This window comes from Cupressus sempervirens, chromosome 4, assembly GCF_028749045.1.
Source record: "Cupressus sempervirens isolate cs-2001-9-10 chromosome 4, ASM2874904v1, whole genome shotgun sequence".
NCBI lineage: Eukaryota > Viridiplantae > Streptophyta > Pinopsida > Cupressales > Cupressaceae > Cupressus > Cupressus sempervirens.
In genome coordinates this window covers 266,366,902-266,389,798 of record NC_143121.1, presented here as the reverse complement: position 1 = coordinate 266,389,798, position 22,897 = coordinate 266,366,902, and the positions used below count along the sequence as shown (strand labels likewise).

The 22,897-nt window shown below is 31.8% G+C and overlaps 1 protein-coding gene across 5 annotated transcripts; it reads right to left on the bottom strand.

Moving 5' to 3' along the window:
* Positions 1–18,857: 18,857 nt before the first annotated feature.
* On the bottom strand, positions 18,858–22,240 carry LOC149561027 (uncharacterized). Of its 5 annotated transcripts, none has more exons than XM_089823727.1 (6): positions 22,044–22,240; positions 21,092–21,191; positions 20,353–20,495; positions 19,332–19,377; positions 19,178–19,240; positions 18,858–19,060 (listed from the first exon to the last, which is right to left on the bottom strand). In XM_089823727.1, the coding sequence occupies exons 1-5, from the start codon at positions 22,128–22,130 to the stop codon at positions 19,224–19,226; spliced, it is 393 nt and encodes a 130-aa protein (XP_089679853.1). In that variant the 5' UTR covers positions 22,131–22,240; the 3' UTR covers positions 18,858–19,060; positions 19,178–19,223. The 5 variants fall into 5 exon arrangements, with proteins under 5 accessions (XP_089679853.1, XP_089679854.1, XP_089679855.1 ...); XM_089823728.1 differs by having other exon boundaries at positions 18,858–19,052; XM_089823729.1 differs by having other exon boundaries at positions 19,220–19,240.
* Positions 22,241–22,897: the final 657 nt, after the last annotated feature.

Below are 22,897 nucleotides of genomic sequence, written 5' to 3'. Positions count from 1 at the left end.
ATTTACATGACACGAAATAAATAAGTAATTCAAAACAAACCAACTAACTTATCTAAAAATAAACTAACTAACTAAATCATGCTAAAAACTAAAACTACTAATATATATAAAGTTTTAAAAAAAAAACTAATTTAAACTAAACTAAATTATAATTTAACATATTACTAAATTAAACTAACCCATCCCCAAATAATACTATCCAAAACCTAAACTCTATACTTGTTCTAGGCCTGCGTTCACCCTTCCAAACCCTAAGGTGGCGTTCAACTCATATACCAATACCCTTTAATAAGGTTGTAGCACTTCCCAAGCGCTTTCAAATCTGCACACCCTTCCCGAGGTGATATGGGCACTGACCTAGGGTGGAGTGTTGTGGGCGGCCCAAGAGGATGGTTTAAAGAATGAATTTAAATTTTAAATGCAATCCCAACAAAGCAGCGAGACTCACCACTTTTTCAAGGACGCATGACCCAAGGTTGAGAGGAGGGGATAGGGTGACGTCCCCCTCCTAACCACTTGCAAACAAAGATAAACTTTAATAACAAAAGGTCTTATCAAATCATCAAGCAGGACTACGTCCAGCAAGGAAAGGAAGAAACACATTTAAGGCAAAAGTAATATAGGTAAGGTTTAGGATATTTAGTATATATATATATATATATATATATGTTTTTTTATTTGTATTAATTTATTCAAATGTAATATATTCTATTTTGTTTAATTCTAAATTTTAAATAAAAAGAATCATCTTGGAATATTCTCTGTTGTTAATTCCATTTAATCTCTACTCCCATACAAAGGGCAGAGAGTTTTACTCTCTCACCACACACTTTTTTTTTTGAAATTTTCTTAAGTATAGAATTACAAGGCAAGTATATATATATATATATATATATTTGTCTAAATTTTTGAATAGAATTAAAACATGGCTACAATAGTTTGAGGTATAATAATACCATATTTAGTATGATCCCCTATGAATTTTAAATTGCAATGTAACAACCCTAGATGTTATTTTCCTTCCTGAACTTGATAGTTGCCTAATTAAATCAACACCATTTCCATCTTATTTTGATGTGCATCCATCAAAAATAAAGTTTACAAAATTTAATCACATGACAAGCAATTATGCTCAAAACACCAATTTTATTGGAAAACCTGATTCAAGGCTCAGCTGGGAAAGAATCAGGAAGAAAACCCAGCTTCATTGCCAATTACAACAAGGTTTTAAATATAATTTACAATAGGATATCAATCCCAAATTTTAACAATTAAATCAAATTTTCTTCATGATCATAATCAAGGAATTTGTAATGTTTTCTGGAACTCATTTCTAGAACCATGGAGGAAGCAAAATCTGATCAGGTGACCCAAGAGCATGACCAAGAACACTTCAAACACATGCATGTTCATACAAGGTTTTCACAAAAAGATGCACAATGAATCAACACTAGGGAAAGGTGGATTCTTCCAATAGGAGAAGTCAAGCACAACACCAAATCAGATGCCCAATCAGGGCTATTAACCAAGAACTTTCGTTCTATCATTTAAACATGCCATACTCATACCAGGTTTGTGCTGACGGGTAGGGGCCCATAACACACTACCCTTTCTCCCTCTTCTCATCCTGAGAAGAGACTCTACACTAGTTGGAGTCCAACTAAACAGACCTTTCCCAAAATTGGTCACTTCTGCCCTCTCCAAGGGTGAGTAATACCAAAATACCCATGCAAGGAAAACCTCAAAAATTGCAAACATAAACAAGAAAGAAAAACAACCAAAATAACATGGTTTCCAACTCTTCCCAACATACCCACAACCATACAAATAGTGAAACAACAACAAAGTAGCATGAGCATGAAACAAAACATAAAAACTGAATAAGGGAGATGAGAATTTCCTACCTTCACAAAGAGGTAATGGCAAAGAACAAGTTTGAGTAGAGTTTTCACTTCCTTTCTTCAATCTTCAAGAACTCTTCTCTAAATGTAGAGATTCGGTAACAACCTCCACAAGTCCAAGAAGGGCCTCTAAATAAGCCTCCAACTCAACCACCAAAAGGACCAATAACTATTTCCAGCCACTAGCAATTCTAGAAACTCCTAACTCAACCTACACCATGGTTAAACCCTAAGTGGAGATGAAGTGAGGTAACTCAAGATAACCATGGTCAATTTTCGCACGAAGGCAAAAAGGGACTTTTTGAGTGACCTCAAAAGTCAATAAAAGGGGCTTAGGGGTTGGAAAAGACCCCTAACCCATACTCATACCCTTTGGGTATAATAATATCAAGTTTTAAGCCTTAGGAAAGAGGTTTAGAGCCAAATAAAAATCTAGGAATAAAGTAGGTCAATCTAACTACTCTAACTTGCAGATTAAACACTAATCCGGATTAAGGGATGACTAACCTCGATTAAGAACCTAATAGAAAATTGACACTAACTAAACCAACTTGGCTCCAAAGGTTAAACAACTAACCCTAAACAGCACACTGAAGCACATAAACAATTTACGAGTGTCAAGCGACACTAAAAGAACATAATTACTAATATTAACATTCATTGAATAAAGAAGATACATACATACATCTCACAATACAAATACATGAATTACAAACAACAAGGTTTCCAAAATTAGCACATAGAGATCAGTTATATTCCTCCGTAGGGTTTTCTTGACTAAATATCTACACACTCATTGCACACATCAGTAGTCCCATAAAATCACATGTACATAAATGTATACGTATCAGAAATTCACATAAATTAAAACATACATCAATAAAGGTTTCTTCATCCTACATAATTCTTAACCATTTAAAATATCTTAAATCAAAGTCTCAATCCTACATTTACTGATTTCATCAACATACATATACATGAAACATTAAATGACAATCCTCAAATATATCTGAAAGTAACATCACACAACATGAAATAATAAAGTATGTTCTAAGCATCAGATAATGTCTCGACATCTCGACTCATGAATAAAAAAATAATAGTAATGTAACACTATGCTATGATGGGTCGGGGTGAGGCCTCACAAATGTCTATGTCAAGATTGAGATTTTAGGTGAGTTTATGCCAAGTCTTTGCTTGTCATTTTTGTCAGAGGAGTCTGCTTGTTCAGATGGCACATAATTTGTTTTGTTGTAAAGATGTAGATGGTGTGCCCTTCTCCTATGCCTTGGATGACATGGCCACCTTCTCTTAGAGGTGATCATGGTATCATATTTGGCTAGTGGAGAGACCTATCTGACTTGAACCTTGGGATTGGGGTGCCCAAGTTGTTCCCAAAATTGCTCCTTTTAGTATTTTTATGTTGTTTTACTTTCTAGGGCTAGAGATTTGGTGGTGATTGCTGGTGTCTCAAGCTTCATGCCTCTTGGGCAACATGTATTTTTGATCTTTTGATGCATGCAATGTTTCATACCTTTAAGGGCTCCATGACCTTTATTTTGGGGGATATAGATTGTAAGAGAAGGTCTTTATTGTCTTTTGCCCAAGAGTTTTCTTTTGAACTTGTTTTGTTGAGGGGATATTTTTTCTTCTAGACCTAGTGCTTCTTCTGGGTGCTATTTTTGGAGGTCCATTTCTGATCATGGTTACCCACTACCATCCCTCTTGAGATAACCTTCCTTTTTGTTTTCTATGTTCTTTAAGGTGTGAATATTTGGACTTCAATAGTCAAGGTTAGTGATTCCTTATATCTTTATAATGTTTTTTAGGGTTCCAAAGATCCTTTGTTAACTATCAAGGTGGACACTAGAAATTTTCAAGGGCCCAACATGAGTCCTTTTGTTTTTTGGTTAAGAAATGGTTTTCTTGGACCTCTATTTAATCTTAGGTCATGGTAGATTGTGTGTTTTCAATGTTGGATTCTATCTTTTTTAGTTCCTATCAAGGGGGAACTAGCCCCTATTGAGGTAGGGTTTCTTGACCATCTGACTCATTGGGTCTAGTTCATAGTGATGTGGGGGACTTTGTGGTGTATGGGCCTTGAGTTTTCATTTATCAACTAACAAACTATTTTTGAGATCTTCTCCTTTAGCTTTCACAGACTTACTAAATATCATTTTATGGAAGCAGTTTTGAATGATGGTTTTGGGGTCCATGGAAAAATCCAATCATGTGGTTTGGGGACCCATTGAATCTACTCTAAGCTTTATTTTTTGGAGGCTGTTGATCATTTTATGTATTAATCCCAACTTTTGGGGTGTTGGTTACAAATGGGTCTTTTTATGGTCTATTACTTCTACTTTTTTTCTTCTTTGCTTGTGCTAACTTTAGGCTTCTAGCCCTTTCTTGGGTATTGTTATGTAATTATGTGTTCTAGATCCTTGTTAAAATATAAATGTATGGTGTATTGGTATCCCCTCAAAACCTATTTTCTTAATAAAAACACAAAGATTTAGCACCAAAAAAAAGAAAAGATGACAAAAAAATATCATATCAACACCTTCTATTTTCTCCATTAGAAAAATGGACAATTCCAAATAGTGTGCAATCACAAATTAAAATAGCTACAACTTATAAACATAGAAATAAACAATATGGATATAAATAAAACAAAAAGAATTCATTTAGACTCTAATCTTCTCCTTGCTACAATAGTGTTCATTTGTCCCAAAACAAAATATTTGGTCACATAGATTAAAACATACAAGTTTTAAGATTCATTAAAAAAAAAATTTAAATGTATTCACAGACCAAAAAATATGAAATCTCTAATATCATGTTGGAAACCCAAATTGGGCCATTAGATCATAATATCATTTCGTTAATTTATACATGTAACAAGAAAATTCCATAGGATGATATGATGATAACAAGCTATGAGTGTAGAGGATGGATCAATCACTATTGTTGACATATGTAAGGGAGGGTATTCATTTGTATGTAAAAGCATAGGATATGTGGATGTGTTTCATTGTTCACTATAGTTTGGGTGTAACAAACTATACATGTCGATAATAAATTTTTCAAAATTACTATTATGATTTGAATTTGAAGCTTTTAATGCATTTTAATATATTTTATGACTAGATACATACAAAAATTCAATTAGCATGAGAATAAATGCTAAATTTAGTGTTCATTTTATTTAGGTCGTGCAAACAAGATGAAGCATTACTCCTTTTGGAGTTTACCCATCTAAATATTACTTTAGTTCAAGTCCACATAATAATAGAGCTTTCACATAGTTCAACACATTTAGATTACTACTCTTTTCATATTTTACTTTTTGTTAAAAAAAAATTTATTTAGTTTTTCCTTTATAGAAAATTTCATTTACTCTAGAAAAATCGCACAAAATTGCAACAAAAGTTTATCTCAGAATCAATATAAAAAGAAGACAATGTCTGCCTATTTGGATCTTCAACAACTTGGTCACAACTAAATTGTAACCAATAGACAACAGTTGAGTTTTCAATGACTAGGAAGAGAACTATGAGTGGCAAGAGGAGCCGAGGTGATTTTTCACAACCTAGAAGCCCTAGAGAGGAAGATACTAAAGAAGAGGATGATCCAAGAGGATTTGCGATGGAGTTGATGGAGTTTGTGATTTTTTTTACCCATTCATCAATGTATTTGGATTTTTTTGCTAAGATATGTATTTTTGAAGCTCCTTATTCCTTTAGGGCTTCCTACAAGAGGGTCAATGTTCCTTTGACTTGCTTGCACCACTTTCTCCCTCTTCAAAATGCTTGGTTCCTTGTTTGGGTAGATGTCTCTTACCATGTACCCCTTTTGTGGGTTTCCCTTCTCTTTGGTTGCATTATCAAGATGGGGAAGGATTAATTTTGACCCATTTGGGGATATCTTTTCTATTTCAAGGCTTATATTTAAAGGGGTTTGTCCCGAAGGGTTTTTCTAGTTCCAATGATGGTGTGGGAGCTTCTAGTCCTTGGTAGCTTCTTGATATTTTCAAAGTTTGAGGGTCTAACTATGTGGGATCTTCTACTTATTGTGTCTAGTTTCCATGAACCCATTGCATGTTTTTTGTGTGAATGAATTATAAATTCTAGGTAGGGATTTGTATTTATAACTCTTGATCTCTCCTTTATCTAATTTATATCTATTCTAATATGGCTAGGCAATATTCTTGCATGGGGATTTTACTACAGTACAATCATTGTGGTGTATTTTAGTGGAAGGATTCTCATAATCTTTCTACACATTTTTTTCGTTTTGTTCCTTTCAAACTTTTTTGGTAATTGGAATAGGGTTGGACAAAACCCATATGTATTCTTCTTGGTAATAAATGATGGGCATTGCACTTTTGGACTGTGTTAATGTCTTTACAAAGATTTTTAACTAGGTCTTAAGGTTTTCTTGGGATACTCTCTACTTCCAGAAAACAATTGTAGTTGGGTGGATGGTGCCTTGTTGTCCAAGTGTTTCCCCTAGAGAAAATATTGGGAGCTTTAGTTTTGGTTTGCCAATGTTAGCTACTACAAATGTATTGTTTGGTTTTACACTTTGGGGGTCTAATCAACACAATATCATTTGGTGGGCCTTTAATCCTTTAGATGGATGTTACCCCATTTGGGGAGAGAGTAAATGAAATTCAAAAAAAATGTTAGCTTCCTTCTATTGTTGATGTAAACCACTCTATTTGGATCTAGAAGAAACTCCCTATGGCTTGTAACGCCCCACCAAGGGATCCAAAAGAATTAACCTAAAGTGTTACTAAGTTTGTTGAACAATTTTTTTTTTATCATGAAAGATAAACCATTCACATCAAACACATAGTAGTGGAAGAAATAATATACAATCAACTAAAGCATACATAGCAGGTTACATTCCTTAAGGTTCCCAAGACATTGAGTCACATTTCATTTAATTAACACCAAGTCTAAAAACTACCACATCCACAATAAAGAATAATTAGAGGTCCACAGTTCATAATATACATTTGGTCTAAATGTCTCTTGTCAATTAAATTCGGAATGCTCAATCATCCACTCTACATGTCACAGGGTATGAAAGACTTAAAAGAATATACATATGTAAAAATTAAGATACATCATCTTAATTGAATCCATGATAAAAGTAAAATAAAGTAAATGAAACTATTAACATACATGATACATCCATCCATCAATAAAGATATAACAACCATCGTAAAAAGATAACCATCCATCATAAAACACAACTAAGTGTGCGGTTCCTCCCAACTATCAATAGCATAACATCCGAAGTCACTAAAGAGATCATTGGTATTATCATAGTAGGGATGTTTGTCCTAAAACATGCTACAATATATGCAGAAAGAAATCTAACATGCAGGAATAAAGCATAAGATGATCCTACAAGTAGATAACATCATCTATCACATGCTAATCATCAATATAAAGAAATGTACTAGTAAGTAACATCCATCATAATGATCCATGAAAAAAATTAAGGTAAATGCAAACAAAGAATGCTCTAGCCATGGTGTCTCGAATGGATCTCAAATGGTAAGAGTGAAAAAGCACTACCACCCGACCACGTGGAACCTAAATGGCCCACTCCCACGACACTGAGGAGATAGTCTCAAGTCTCAAATAGGGTATTAAATCACATAACACAAGATAACTAAACACATAACATAAGTACTCTCTAAGTCCAGGAATCCTAAAAATATGCTAACTCAGAGGTTCCAACACACAGATTGACATCTACACCCAGAGGCACAACAATGACATGTAGGAAACCTACTATGTAAGTGGGAAAGTGTCATCACATGAATCGTGCTAGAGTTACCCTGGTAGTCTCTCAATAGAACCTAGCCCCTAGTGATCCCTATGATGCCACTAGTATCCTCTCGTACTGACGAGGCATACTACAGAATGCAAGGTTGCAACCAAGAATTCTCTCTACTCCCATCCTAGTCTATACTAGCACTCGAGGCATGGGCAAGAACATACAATTATCTTATTAGGTTCATTTTAATCCTCATTTAGAGTAATGTTTTCTCTTATTAATACAACTTACAATGAGTTACCCTAGCAGCCACTTACGGCCCTGGCTCCTATTGCAAGCCACTTCTCGACACTACAAGTAGATAACCTACCCTAGGCTCATGAAATCACAAATAACAAAATTAGCTCAGTCCTATACAAGTGACTGGAAAGCATCGTAAAGATAATCAAAATAATCACATCAGTTCTCCACAAGAAACTAAAAAGCATCTAGTGATAATCATAATATCCATCGGTTCTCAATGAGCAACTAGAAAGTATGTCAAAGTAATACTGATCGAAGACTCCAAAATGGTCAAATCAAAACATGTCACAACATGACATCATCAAGATCAAAACAAACACTTCATTCCCATCAAGGCAACTAGAAAATAGTCCAAGTATAACTGATTGAGACTCAAAAATGGTTAAGTCAAGTATCTCAATCACATACACCTCAGCTTCACACAAGAAGACTAGAAAGCAATAACAATCAATAAATACAAACATCTCATAGAGCATACCATCACATTACCATGGTTGGGTTTTAAAAATATTGAGATCAACATCAGCATGACATCACAAACACATAACCCCCATGCCTCTAGTAACAATCTAAGACTAGTCAAAGCTAGGACAAACCCCAAAACACATATAGCATAGAGAAACAAGATACAAACACATATTTCAGTTTGCTTTTGCAATCACATGGTTAAGCCAAACATGAGGTTTTAGTTTTTGTTTCAAGTATATTTCAAGAGTATAAGATTCTTCTACAAGTCAACCCATTTACTCATAGAATTATCCCTCCATTAGTTTAAACAATTTTTCTAAAATAATCAAAAGATAATTATTTACTTATTTAAATCATTGAACTAGTTCCCATTGAATTTTAGATAAAATCATTTACATTATTCAAAACATCAGAATAATACTTATCAACTTTCAAATAATTAGTTTACAATTTTCTTAAAACACTTCAAGGAAAATCATTTATTTAAATCATCTTCATTGATTTTAAGTAAAAGCAATCTCATTAATAATTCAATTATTTAATTCCACTAATCACTTATTAATATCTCTTTTCTTTTAATTTGCCCTCATTTAAAAATCCATTTACTTAAACTGACTAATAATTAATTACACTTCTTCTACTATTAACTAATCTTAATTAAATTAAATTTAATTAGATTAGTTAATAAATCATATAAAACTAATGCATAATAAGAAGATTCTATTTTAATTTGAACCCAAACCCGAATCAATTTCCAAATCTTGATTCTACTAAGGGAAGATTGCAATAATATTTTTAATTCTCATAGCTGGATGAAACAATATGCATGCCCAAATTCCAAATTACAAAATTGAAAATGCATTCATAGAGAATTATTCAGACATACATAACAGACACAATGAAGATAGGAAAAGAAAGAGTGTAATAAAGTATGTGAAATAACCATGAGTGCCTACCTGGACACTGATGCTAATTTGCTATGCCTTAGAAAATTGTAGAGAAGCTCTTCCTCTCAGAACGTTCTCCTTTCCAAAAATTCTTTCCTTCTCCAACATTCCCAATTCCTCCAAGAACTGAACCCGCCCCCCCCCCCCCCCCCCCCCCCAAGTGACTAGGTGTGCTTGTAGAAGCATATGGGGATGTCCATACACACTAGGAGAGCCTGTATATAAAGGCCTCTAAGATGCATTTAGAATGTGTCTAGAAAGAACCAGGAGATAAGCATGACTACTAAGCACATATCTTCCATAATAAGAAGATAAATAGGATGAGGTGTCTAGAATGTTGTAGACACCATGTGCTCAAATAATTTGCTAACTCCTAAGTGTAGACAACATGTGCATAATTAGAGTGCAAACTCCTAGGTTGTCAACATGAGAACTCACAAGAGTTCGCATACTCCTATGTGAATTAAAATAATGCACATTAAGTTATTTAATTAAATTTCTTTATGTAATTTTCACTTGATTCCTTTTTAAATTAATTTATTAATTTTAAATCTTATGCACTCACTTTATTAAATCCACTTGTTTTATTTTAATATATTTTAATCACATGCATGCATCATGCGATCTAGAATCTTTCAATAATTTTAATATCTTTTTCACTTTTAAATTTATTTTTGAAACTTAATTGATAAAATATTTATTAACATAAATAATAATATTATTTAGCATTTATTTTAAAATGAACTCTAAATATATTATTATTATATTAAATAAATATTATCATGTTCCAAATTTAAACTTATAACTTTAATCTTCAAATTTAATTACATCATTAATTAAATCTTTTAATTAGACTTAATTAATAGAAAATACACCAAAGACTTACAAAGTAAAATACAAAAATTCATCATAGAAAAACACATACAAAATCAAACCAAAGGGGTTAATATCATGAATTATGTCATTTGACACATTCGGAGGGTACTTGACTTAGATACTTGTCCTAATTTTCAATTAGGAAAAATGGCTTAAAGGGTTGGGATTTGGACTTGAGAATTTATCTCCCCTCTCTTACCATTGAGATAATGTGATAGGGTATGCTCATCTTGGCAATTCAGGGAAGTCGATACCTGGTACCTACAACCTGCATAAAATCCACGCATGTACAAGCATAATATATACTAAGCTAAATAGGCAATGGCAGGAAGTGGTGCATCGTGTAGATCCCAACTAGCAGGTGACTACGACTCCCTTCCTTAACCACATCAAAAACAGCATACTGAAATAAAACAAACACACACACCATACACATGCAAGTATGGGGTAAGTATCCATAAGAAAACACATATGATAATAAATCATCTAACTAATCATCATGCATACATGAAATATAAAGTACCTAGTAATCTCATCATATAATAAGCTGAATCTGAAACAATATCTGATAATCTCAAAATAATATTGCTAATCATCAAACATAAAACTGGCCTAAAAGCATTTGGCAATGACAACAAAATGTGAACTAGGGGTAGGCACTACATGGCTAATGTTGTTGGGATGATAGGTATTGTGGTGCTTCCCACAAATATGCTATAGGAAGGTGATGGCTCTACTTATGAGATTGCAAGAGTGGTTGAAAGGATCATTTTGAATTTCATGTTTAGTGGTGTCTCTCTTATGCTTATATGGGAGATTTCTTTTTCTTTTTTTATATGGTAGATGAATTTTGGATTTTCATTTTTGAGTAATTTAGGAAGGTGATTTTGGGATTTCTCACAACTTTATAGTTGGTTCTAGTGCTTAGAATGCTAGGAAAAGGGTCTGGTGTTTTCTCCTCTTCCTTTTGGTGGTTACTATTAGAGTGGGCCTATTTTCTATTGAGGTTGAAAGGGGATGTTTAGCTGGGGGGTGGATCTATTTGAAGACTATTTCTTTTAGCACTAGGGGACTTTCCTCTCCTCAAGGTTGTTCAAGGTTTAGAAATTGGAAGATTTGGATTTTTTCCTAGTCATGTATAAGATGACTCTATTGGCCTCTGGGCATTATTCTAGTGACAATGCAACACCCATGTTGTTGTGTTGTTGTTCTTCTCTATTTCATTCTTTTTATAAAGGGCCATCAACTTTATTGGTTTCTTAGCTTATAAAAAATAATAGACAAGAGTAAATTAGTATGCCATTAAAAGAGCTTTCTACAATATACTTCAAATCATAATTGAATATGTGTTTTTCATGAAATAATCTATCTATAATCAAATTACATAAGTATTTATTTGTTTAGTGGAATTAAATAATGTTTAATTTGTCATATACAAGTACTTGATAATTGAAGAAGTGTTTCTAGAGAAATGTTTTTGGAATATGGCTGAATTGGTTTCATCCAATGGAGAAGACGTCTTTCTCACATTTGATTTCACAATTTTGGAATTGGAATACAATCTAAATAAATTTTTTTTTTTAATATTTAATGAAATATTTTTAATGTGATTTAAACGTGATTATTGTTATGTGTCTTTTCTTGCATCACTTAAATATCATTTATAAATTTTGCAGTTTTTGTTATATGATTTAAATTCCATTTTCTTTTAATGTGATTTATATGAGATTTCCTTTTATCTTACTTGGCTAGAGAAGAAAACAATGGTTTTAGAAAAGGCATCTAATTAGTTTACAAATAGTCATAAAATTACTATAAATTTGTCCAATGTATACACACAAAATAATAGACAAGTTAACTATAATGTTAAATCATAAAAGAAAGATTTCCTTTCCTAGTGTCTTCAATAGGTTGGAAAGTATCAATATATTGTTTGAATTTAATCTCTTCCTTGAAATATCCATTAGTGTTTAAGAAATATGGTTTTCTTCTATTATGATGAAATCGAAGAAATGCCTTATATTCCCCTAAGAATTCCCAAAAATATTTCCACTTATGGTTTTTCATAAAATGTGAGAATATACCCTAGTTAGTTAGTTTCATATGGTAAGTACATATGTTATTAATGTTCAAAATGAAAGAAGGTTGTAAGGATTGAATCTTAGAACATAGACATGTTCACAATCAGCATGCATTACTAGAACATTCCTTTCTCAAAATCTAATAATAACACAAATAATACAACATAGAATGTGAATATCAACTTTGTCCATTGAAGCAATCTAGTCACTGGCCACTACTTGAGCTTTACACAAATTACAATCATTTCCTTAATCACATATAGATGTAAATGGGGCATCGTCAACCCACCTAAAATGTTCAGATCCATTATTGCCCTATAATACAAAATATGTATTAGTTCTTACTCTATGGATTATAAATCATTATTTTTAAACATATAATATATTAGAATTAACATCCTTTTTTGGACTAGCCTTTGTGTGTGATATTTTCAACAAGCATGAACCAAAAATACATTTCTTAAATGAATATTATAATAAAATTTATCACTAAGGCTTCCAAGAATAACTTAGAATCACAAGGAATAATTGTGTGTGTGAATGTTCTTTATTTCTTTGATTATTTATAGGAAATAACATCATTATGTATTAAAGATAATCGTGTAGCATTTTTTTGTTCTCCAACTTGAGTATTTTCTTTTCTTAGTTGATGAATTAATATTGTAAAAATGTTCCTTGATCTAATAATAAAAATTGGTAAATATATCATTCATGTCTTAGTTGGTAATTAATCTAGTGTATGTTTTGATGGTTGTAGGTTAATCAAATTTATAGTACTCCATTTTAGGCATGTGTTAGACCTGATATCATGATTGGATATACTAAAATAGAGAATATATATATATATATATATATATATATATATATATATATATATATATATATATATATATATATATATTGTAAGATGTTACCATGAGTATGCTCAATATAGGCATAATTCTAGTACATCCCAAAATTGACAAAAGATCTTATATGTTTCATGTAAACTTTTAGAAAATGAAAACAATGGTCTCTATCTAGCCTTAATGCCATAGTAGAGGTGATTACCATATTTTGATTAGGTAAATTGTGATAGGGCCTAAGCCAGTACAATAAAATAAAAAAGCAAGATTGTTAAAGTAACATCAAGTCATAGTGAAATGCAAAAATGAATTCACAAGAGGTGAACTAGAAACCAACAAATATCCCTTACTCCCAAGAAAAGAAAATGAAAACAATGGTCTCTATCTAGCCTTAATGCCATAGCAAAGGTGAACTAGAAACAAAAAAATCCCTTACTCCCAAGAAAAGAAAATGAAAAAAATGGTCTCTATCTAGCCTTAATGCCATAGCAGAGATGATTACCATATTATGATTAGGTAAAATGTGATAGGGCCTGAGCCCGTACAATAAAATAAAAAAGCAACATTGTCAAAGTAACATCAAGTCATAGTGAAATACAAAAATGAATTCACAAGAGGTGAACTAGAAACCAACAAATATCCCTTACTCCCAAGAAAGGACAGATAAGGAAGAGGGGGAACATACCTAATTTTACCCTTTTGTTACCTAGAACATTTTAGAGGGAGGATTAATTTTATTAATTTTAGAAAGGGATAGATTAATTCCCATCTAAACCAATTTTCTCTCTCCCCATACTTTTCTCTCTCCACGTACTCCAACTTTTAGAGAGAAGTTCGAGGTTTGAGTTTGAGTTTCCCTCTTTCATTCACAATCTTCTCTCCTTGTACTTTTCTCCCTCCACGTACCCAAACTTTTAGAGAGAAGTACGGGTTTGGGTTTGGGTTTTCTCATTCAATTTTTCTCTCTCCCCATACTTTTCTCTCTCCACGTACTCCAACTTTTAGAGAGAAGTTTGGGGTTTGAGTTTGAGTTGCCCTCTTTCATTCACAATCTTCTCTCTCCTCGTACTCAAAATTTTAGAGAGAAGTACATGTTTGGGTTTGGGTTTTCTCATTAAATTTTTCTCTCTCCACGTACTAAAATACTCTCTCACTATGTACTCTAACTTTTTAACCTAATCCTAACCCAAACTTTCTTACCCAAATTTCAACATCTATGGAAAATCTAGAAAATCTTTAGCATTTAAACTCTACATACAACTGCTCCTCAGGAAATCTCCATTTATGTAGGAATTCTCTCATTTTGAAATATTGTTCTTCACAAAATTCAAGAAGAGGCCATGGCAGTGCCAACAAAAGAATTCTTGTGCTTTTGATTTCAATCCTAAGTTTGTCTCCTTTGTCATGCTTTACCACTTTATGACTTTGGATATGTTTTAGAAATAAGAAAAAGCTAGGCCATTTAATCCAATAATATGATTTGAGTAGGGAAACTAAGGGCCTCAAATTGAGGAAGATAGTAGTAAGTGGTGTCCTCAAAAAGTTTGCAGAGGGTTCTTCCAGGAAATATGATCATGGCCATCAAAGTTCTCACTTCAAAGTGCCAAGAAGCAAAAGATTGTTTTCAAAGCGAATGCCAGACATTACTTAAGTTTCTCATCCTAATTTGGTGAAGATAATAGCTTCATGTTTCAAGACCCAGTATTACAATTCTCACCAAACATAAGTTTGGAAAAATGCTTGCACAAAGGCTTCATTGATAGTAGTGAAATTGAAAGTCTGAGTTTGAGGAAGCAATGTGAAATTATGTATGATGTAGCATGTGAGATTTTATACTTCCATGATGAATACTCTTCGGCCATTGTTCACTGCAACATTAAACCATAGAATGTGCTTCTTGATGAAAGCACGAGGGCTCGCATTGCAAACTTTGGGATAGCCCAACTGGTGAGTGATGCATCCACCATTACCTCAACCTTGAGAGGATCTTTTGGTTACATTGCACCTACAAATGAAATGGGGAGGAGAATTTTAGTAAATGGAGACATCTACAGCTATGGCGTGGTTGTTCTGGAGATGCTTACTAAAAAGAAATTGACAAATCTAATGTTCCAAATGCAAGGACATAGAGTAATATCAAATGAATTTATTTTCTCCTCCATGATCAAGGCTTGTGCAGAATTATTGGCTCTTGAAGAAGGTGAAAGATGTCTGAATCTGTTGGCTCTTAGAGAAATTGGAAAGTCTTGAAGATGAATGCAAAGTGTTTGACAAAATGCATATGAAAAATGTGCTATCTTGGAAAGCAATGATCTCGGAATATGCATAGAAAGAATATGACACTAAAGTGTCCAAAATGTTTTGACTAGATGAAGTTGATAGAGGTGGAACCCAATTCGAGCACCCTAGGTATGGTATGTATGGACACAGAGAGGATGTTGTTGTTCTATTTTCCCAAATGCAACAGACCAACCTAAAGTCAAATCATGTCACTTTCACTTCTCTACTATCAAACATTTACACTGCTACTAGCAAGTGGGATGTTTCTGCCAAGGCGAGAAAAATGATGAAAGATAGACGGGTTAAAAGGACACCAAGATGCACCTTGATTGAGATGAATCATAAAGTTCATGCATTCTATACGGGAGATAGATCATACCCAAAATTAGAACAAATCTATGCAATGTTGGATACTTTGAGTTGCTAGATGGAAGAAGCAAGGTATACATCGGATACAAATTTTGTGGTACATGATCTAGAAGAGGAGGTAAAAGAACATATGCTCTACAGTCATAGTAAGAAGATGACCATTGCTTTTGGGATTATTAATACCAGTGTAGGAACCCCTATCCACCTCATAAAGAATCTACGTGTGTGTGGTGATTATCACGTTGCATCTAAGTTTATTTCCAAGATTGTTAAGTGTGAAATTATTGTTTGGGACATAAATCGTTTCCATCATTTCAAGGATGGTTTGTGCTCATGTGGGGATTACTAGTAAGAAGTGGCATTGAAGAGTCACAAGAGAATCAGAGATAAGGACTTGCATATCCATGAAATAATGCTTACAACGTACTAAGCCTATGAACACATACCAAATAAATAGTGTGCAAGTATTTTCCAAGTATTCAAACCATTTGATGGAACACATAATTCAAAAAGATTTGTTGACAACAAATCGTAAATGGATGGACAAATGCACAACAATGGAGATTAGATATTAAATCATCCAATGTCATTCATGACCAATACCCAAACATTGGAACTAGCTTTGTTTACCAATCAAGGGACTGGAAATAAACTACTTATCAAATACCATGCTCTAAGAGAGAAATGTGGAGTTCATTGATGTCCACTAAGACAAGAGAATGTTGTTGGGTACCATGATTCGATTGAATGAGGAAAGAGTTAGATGATGGTAATAATAGGTCATTAGCTTCATTAGCTTCACAAGGAGTGTTTATTGATATGTTGACATGTCATTGCAAAGAACAATTGGGGCTGACCAAAGGGGATGAGATAAAATTTTGTGAACATTTGGAAATACTATAAGGCATTATCTTGGAGGTTCAGTGTTTCTGAAAAGATGACTTTTAGATCAAGAAAGGAATGTAGAGATCACATCAGTGACACCAAAGTCTTGTTCTCATTTTGACGATACAAGCTTCAAATAATTATATTTTAAAGTGAGTTAAGTCATTCCTTGTAAATCAAGAGTTAATTCTAGGACTAGTTTGGGTTTTAGTTAGAATCTTAACTTTTCTTTGGTTAAGGTTTGGTTTTAAGTTGAAATTTGTAAAAAGTAGAGTTAGTTTGAAAAAGCATCACTAGCTTCTAAACTCTAACTTCTTAAGTAGTTACGAACTTGAAAGGTTAGTTATTCTAGAATAGCTATAAATTCCTAAAAATCAATGTAATAAGGGACTTTTTGGACTTGGAGATAGGGAACACTTATGCTCTGATAACAAAGCAATTTTTGGAAAGTGTGTACAATTGTTCTTTTTGTAATCAGTTATTTCTTACTTTCTTGGTGCAAGGAAATAAAGGAAGTACATTTGGTGTTCTCTTTCTAAAGAATCTGAATTGTTGAAGTGTTGATTCATCTATGAGTATTTTCATGGTATGGTGTGAGTATTCGTGAATGGTTAAATTAGCATTGCGTCAATGATAGTTCTCAAGCATAGTCCTTGACTGCTCTCATAAACAAATTACATAATTATTATGAAAACATTGAAGGTGTGTGGTGCATTCCCTATCAATGGTTTTCCTTTTTATTTTCTAAGTTCTATTCATCTTTATTGAAAAAGCACAAATTTTATCTTTCAAGGGAGCCGCCCCTCTAAATGCAAAGGAAGGTCGAATATCAAAGGCCTATCCAACTATTGGAGACATTGATTTGCCATATACTCCATTGGGCCAAATCGTATATTTTCAAGGTGACAAATATGTTTACAAACACCTTTGAAAAAAGGTTAAGCCCATTAGAATAAATCTAAACTATATGTACTTTAAGAAAAAAATTAGTCAAAAAGACTTGAGAACATAAGAAAAGGCTCTTGAAATTAATCCAAATAAACAAAATGTACCACTAAAATTGTAAATGTATTTATTTAGAGTATACAAATATAACTATTTACAACATATTTTTTTCTTATTTTTCTCCATATTTTACAATAAATACTTATCCCTCACATATTGGCCGATTATTATTTGTCAATAGGATATTAATAATAAATATCCAAGCCTTTAAGGCAAAAGCCTACAACGCAATGGTAACTTGAGAACCTCTCATGTTGGAGGTCTTGGGTTCGAATCTATCTTCACTTAACATATAATAATAATTAATTCCAACAAATAATAATAATTAATGTAAAAAGTATTTATAATATAATTATAAATAAAAGCACATTTTAAACAAATTTATAATTAGTTAGAATCATAACTATTAAAATAAATATTTGAAATGTTTGTTGTCCTATATTTAGAAGTTTAACTTATATTTTCTTCAATATATCTATGGAAAAACCAAATACATCATGCTTTTAATTTGTAGACAAATACAATTATGTTTATTTACAATACTACATATTTATATTTATAAATAATCTTCTAAAATGCCACCATTAAAAATGCACACTAGATAATTTGAGCCAATTATATTTGAGATAAACTATTTTTAAGAACATATTTAATTAGTTAAAAATTTGAATCTTTAGACATATTGAAATGAAATAAAAATACTTTACTGTAATTAGTTCATTTGTATAGAATAATTCACTAATTGTGTAAACTGTCTATGACAACAAGTACAATAAGATATTTATAATAAATATCCACACCTTTAATAGATGAAAAAAGTATATCACCAGAGTCTATTCTTTTAAAATCAAGACCTCTCACACACAACCTATTTTCAATATTCTATGTGATCGGTTATTAGTCGTGAATAGAATATAATAATAAATATCCACACCTTTAATAGATGAAAAAATATATATGACCACTGTCCGTTCTTTTAAAATCAAGACCTCTCACACACAACCAATTTTCAATATTCTATGTGCTTCATTCAAAATTATGAATAATTCTTCGTTTAGAATAATTTATACCCTAAACGTGCTCATAATCTTAATATATACCATATTTGTTACTAACCAAGCAAATGAATCATACAAAGAAATGGATTGTGGACAATGTGAAACGGATTTTGCATGAGATTCCACTTTACTTATGTGGAGAAACCCCTAGCTGTACATAGTTTCCTTCATTCTGTTTATTTCATATTTTATGCCAAATCCATCTACTTTCCTTTTCCATCTTTGCCATTGTCCAGATTACCTGAGATACTACAGAATAAATTTCTTTTAATGAAATTTAACAGAAGTCCACCGCATCTTGATATCCCATTATCCAGGCAATCAACATCTCAAATGAAACTATCAAAGATATATTGGAAAGAATACCTATATTCTATATAAGAAACTGGAATTAAGATATTGCGTAACCTTTTCAGTAGTGGAGAGAACCTGTAATAAACAAATGATAACTATTCATGTAGAATATTTGTAGCGATCAAACAATTATATAATCAGAAGCTTTTTGAGATTTTTTTGTTACCTTTCCACCAGTCTCCCCTCGTTGCAAATTCCGAATTCTTCTCTTCCTGTTTAATCACACCCATATTATTCTCTCGTAGAATATTAAATTGACAAAAATTGGATTAGAAATATGATGCTTATACTATTAATATAATATTAAAAAAATTATTATTATTGATAATTTAGATCATATTCTGAGGTGGAGGAAGTGGATTTTCTAAATAAGTTTACAAATTGAAAGAGGAATGGAGAAAACAATACAAAATCCATAATGAATCTTACTTTTTTTCTCAGGTGATCTAAGTCTATAATTAATCCCACTTGTTCTCTTCAATTGATGATAATTATAAGTCTATATTTTTACTTCTAAAAATATCCTTAATTGATATCTATATTTATATTTCATTATAAACATATTAATATTTTTCATAATCTCATTACCCTATTTTTATTAGTTGAGAATAACAATAAATTGAAGTCTTAATATTTTGTTAAATAGAATATTAAATTGACAAAATAGGATTAGAAATATGATGTTCATACTATTTACATAATTGAATGTGATACTTTTTATTTATATATATATTATTTTCTATGAAACTTAATATATATATTAATAACAAAAACTTCAGCCTCCACAACAAATAAAACTGGTTAAAAAGAAATCAGCCCACTTTTTTGTTTTACTTCTATTATTATTAGCAATAGTTTGGATCATATTATGAGGTGGAAGAAGTAGGTTTTTCAAATAAGTTTATTAATTGAAAAAGGAATGGAGACAAATACAAAATCGATAATGAAACTTATCTTTTTTTCTCAAGTGATCTAAGTCTATAACTCATCTAACTTCTTCTCTTGGACTGATGATAATTATAAGCCTTTAGTTTTACTTCTATAAATATTATGAATTGATATTTATATTTATATTTTTTAATAAACAAAACAATATTATTGATAATCTAGTCACCCTATTTTTATTAATTGAGAATAACGATCAATTGAAGTTTTAATATTTCCATAAATGAAAGCTTAGGGAGCACCTTATTTATAGTTATCAATTTTTCTTCGACAGAGTCATAATTCTCATCTGGTCCGCCATAGCATGCAGAAGAGCCGAGAAAAGAGTGGTTTGAAGAATAGCATTCCCTTTTCATTCCTTGGGTTTCCTTCTTTTGTTTCTGCTCTGTGTTTTGCTCTCCCCACACAATAACATTAATATTAGATGTTTCACAAAGACAGCAATAATCGTTTTCAAAATGACTGTCATTATCAAATTGCTTTTAACTTAAGAAAAGCTGAAAGATGTTTCACAAAAACAGCAATAATCTTTTTCAGAATGACTGTCATGATCAAATTGTCTTTCTAACTAAAGAAAAGCTGATAGCTGTAGAGATGAAGTTCAATACATTCTAGACTTGTCCTGCAATATGTATTGTCTTTAGCAAGTAAATATCTATAGGATCTTTTATCTAGTCACCTAAAGTCTTACGAATACGATAAGACAAGAAAATCTACAATTAAAGGCTATAGTTTATGTCGTAACCTTTTTGACAATACTACCATTATACAGTGTGCTCCTCTAAGATATTTGTGGTCATTCTGCAAAGCCTACAAAGCAGGAAAAATTGGACCGAAGATATTTTGATCCATATTGCAAACAATAAGATCTTTTCTTCACTACAAAACTTTGTGCTGTTACAAAAACAAAATTATGGACGCTTTTTAAAGAGTTAATGATATTTATTAATCATTAAAAAGATATGAAAAAGTATATTAAACCTTCTGCGTGTCTAGTAATAACTCCCATGTGATGTACTCCGTCATTCACCTTCTGCTTTTGCTTTCCCACAACTTGCCCCAAGTCCATGGGAACCGACAACTGAATAAACCACGAAGCAAACATTAGTTTAGTAGAATATTATTTGAGAAAATGAAAAAAAATTAATTATATTCTATATATTTATCTGTGTAAGAAATAAATGAAAAATGATGTGTTTTATAGTGACATGTCCTTAGATTTGATTTTGTGGGACTTTTCTATTAAAGCTTTTTATTATTAAGGCTTCTTCTTATTTCTAATGTCTATTATCATAATATATGGTACAAGATTCTTTTTCTGTCAATTATTCAATTCATATACTGTCATTCATCCAAATACATAACCTAATTCTAGTTACATCTCTTTCAACAAAACAATAACTCCCTCCTATAAGCTTGTTCAACAGACTTTAAGAAATGGCAGCACAGAAAGAGAATATAGAAGCTTTAGAAGCTCTGAAAATAGAGGGATCACACCTTCAACACAAAAATGTTCTAGGCTATTTCATTTCATGACTTTTTACTGATGTGAAAATATGATACAGTGTGATGATGGATCATAAGATATGATTCAAAATATAATTGAAAGCATACAAGCAAGTTCTAATATAGTGCTAACACACAAATAAAATTAACACAATAAGCTCCTTGTTTCTACAGCAACAGAATTTGGATCTGAAATCTTCCATGAAAAAACAAATGTATCATCAAATGTTTTAGTGCAATATAAAGCATATCAATCATACGCCAGTCTAAACAGAGGAAAAGAACCCAACTTAACTTAATGTAAAGTGAGAAGGAATAAACGTTGATTCCAACGTTATTTCGGAGAGCTTATAATGAAATACAATTTTTCAATAGAAGCACAAAACAAAAACAAAAAATTAAGACCGAGAGAGAATAGAGTCCACACTGGTTTGTTATGTGTAGCTGAATGTTGTCTACAACTTGCAGAGCTCATGCAAATTTTGCAAGAGTTCTTCCTTTGGATGTCAGCCATTAAATTCGTACTATCCCTCTTTGATAATATTCTAGAAATTCAAAGAAAAAATTTATCTGTTTCCCAGTACAATGAGCTTTCAATGTTATAAGTAATGCAGGGGCTTATTCAAATGGATAGAGTTGAACAAGCGCATATATAGATTGCAAAAATAAATATCTTGAGTTGTCTAGGTTGAAAAGAATTAGGAAGAATCTACACAATCTTATCAAAGTTCAATATCCTTTCTTTATCAGCGAAAAATGTAGTAGAGTGGGACACGCAATTGCCAATATATTCCTTCAAAACTTATCCAAATGTAATAACAAAGAAATTTATAAGCATCATTAACATATTATAGTAAAATGGAATCATGGTTACATCATATTACCCACTATGTCTTCACAATATCTTATTACATCACTATTTTATAGACAAATGCAACAACACATTCACCAAAACAAATCAACACAGAAAATAAACAAATAGTTCAACATATTGATCACAAAAACAAAAGAATGGAAAACCATGTTGCCTCATATATTGGCTGCTTCCTCAAATTGTTAGCCAAACTCAAACTTTCATGTACTATTAAATTTGTATTTGTTGTATTATTCAAGTTTATCAATAAAACTAATGATATAAATGTTTTATTCAGATTTAAAAAGGAATGATGCAACATCTTTATTAATTTATGTATGTGCATGTGTATGTTTATGTGTCACACACACACACACATATATATATGTATCTATATGTATATATACATACTTATATGTACCTATATA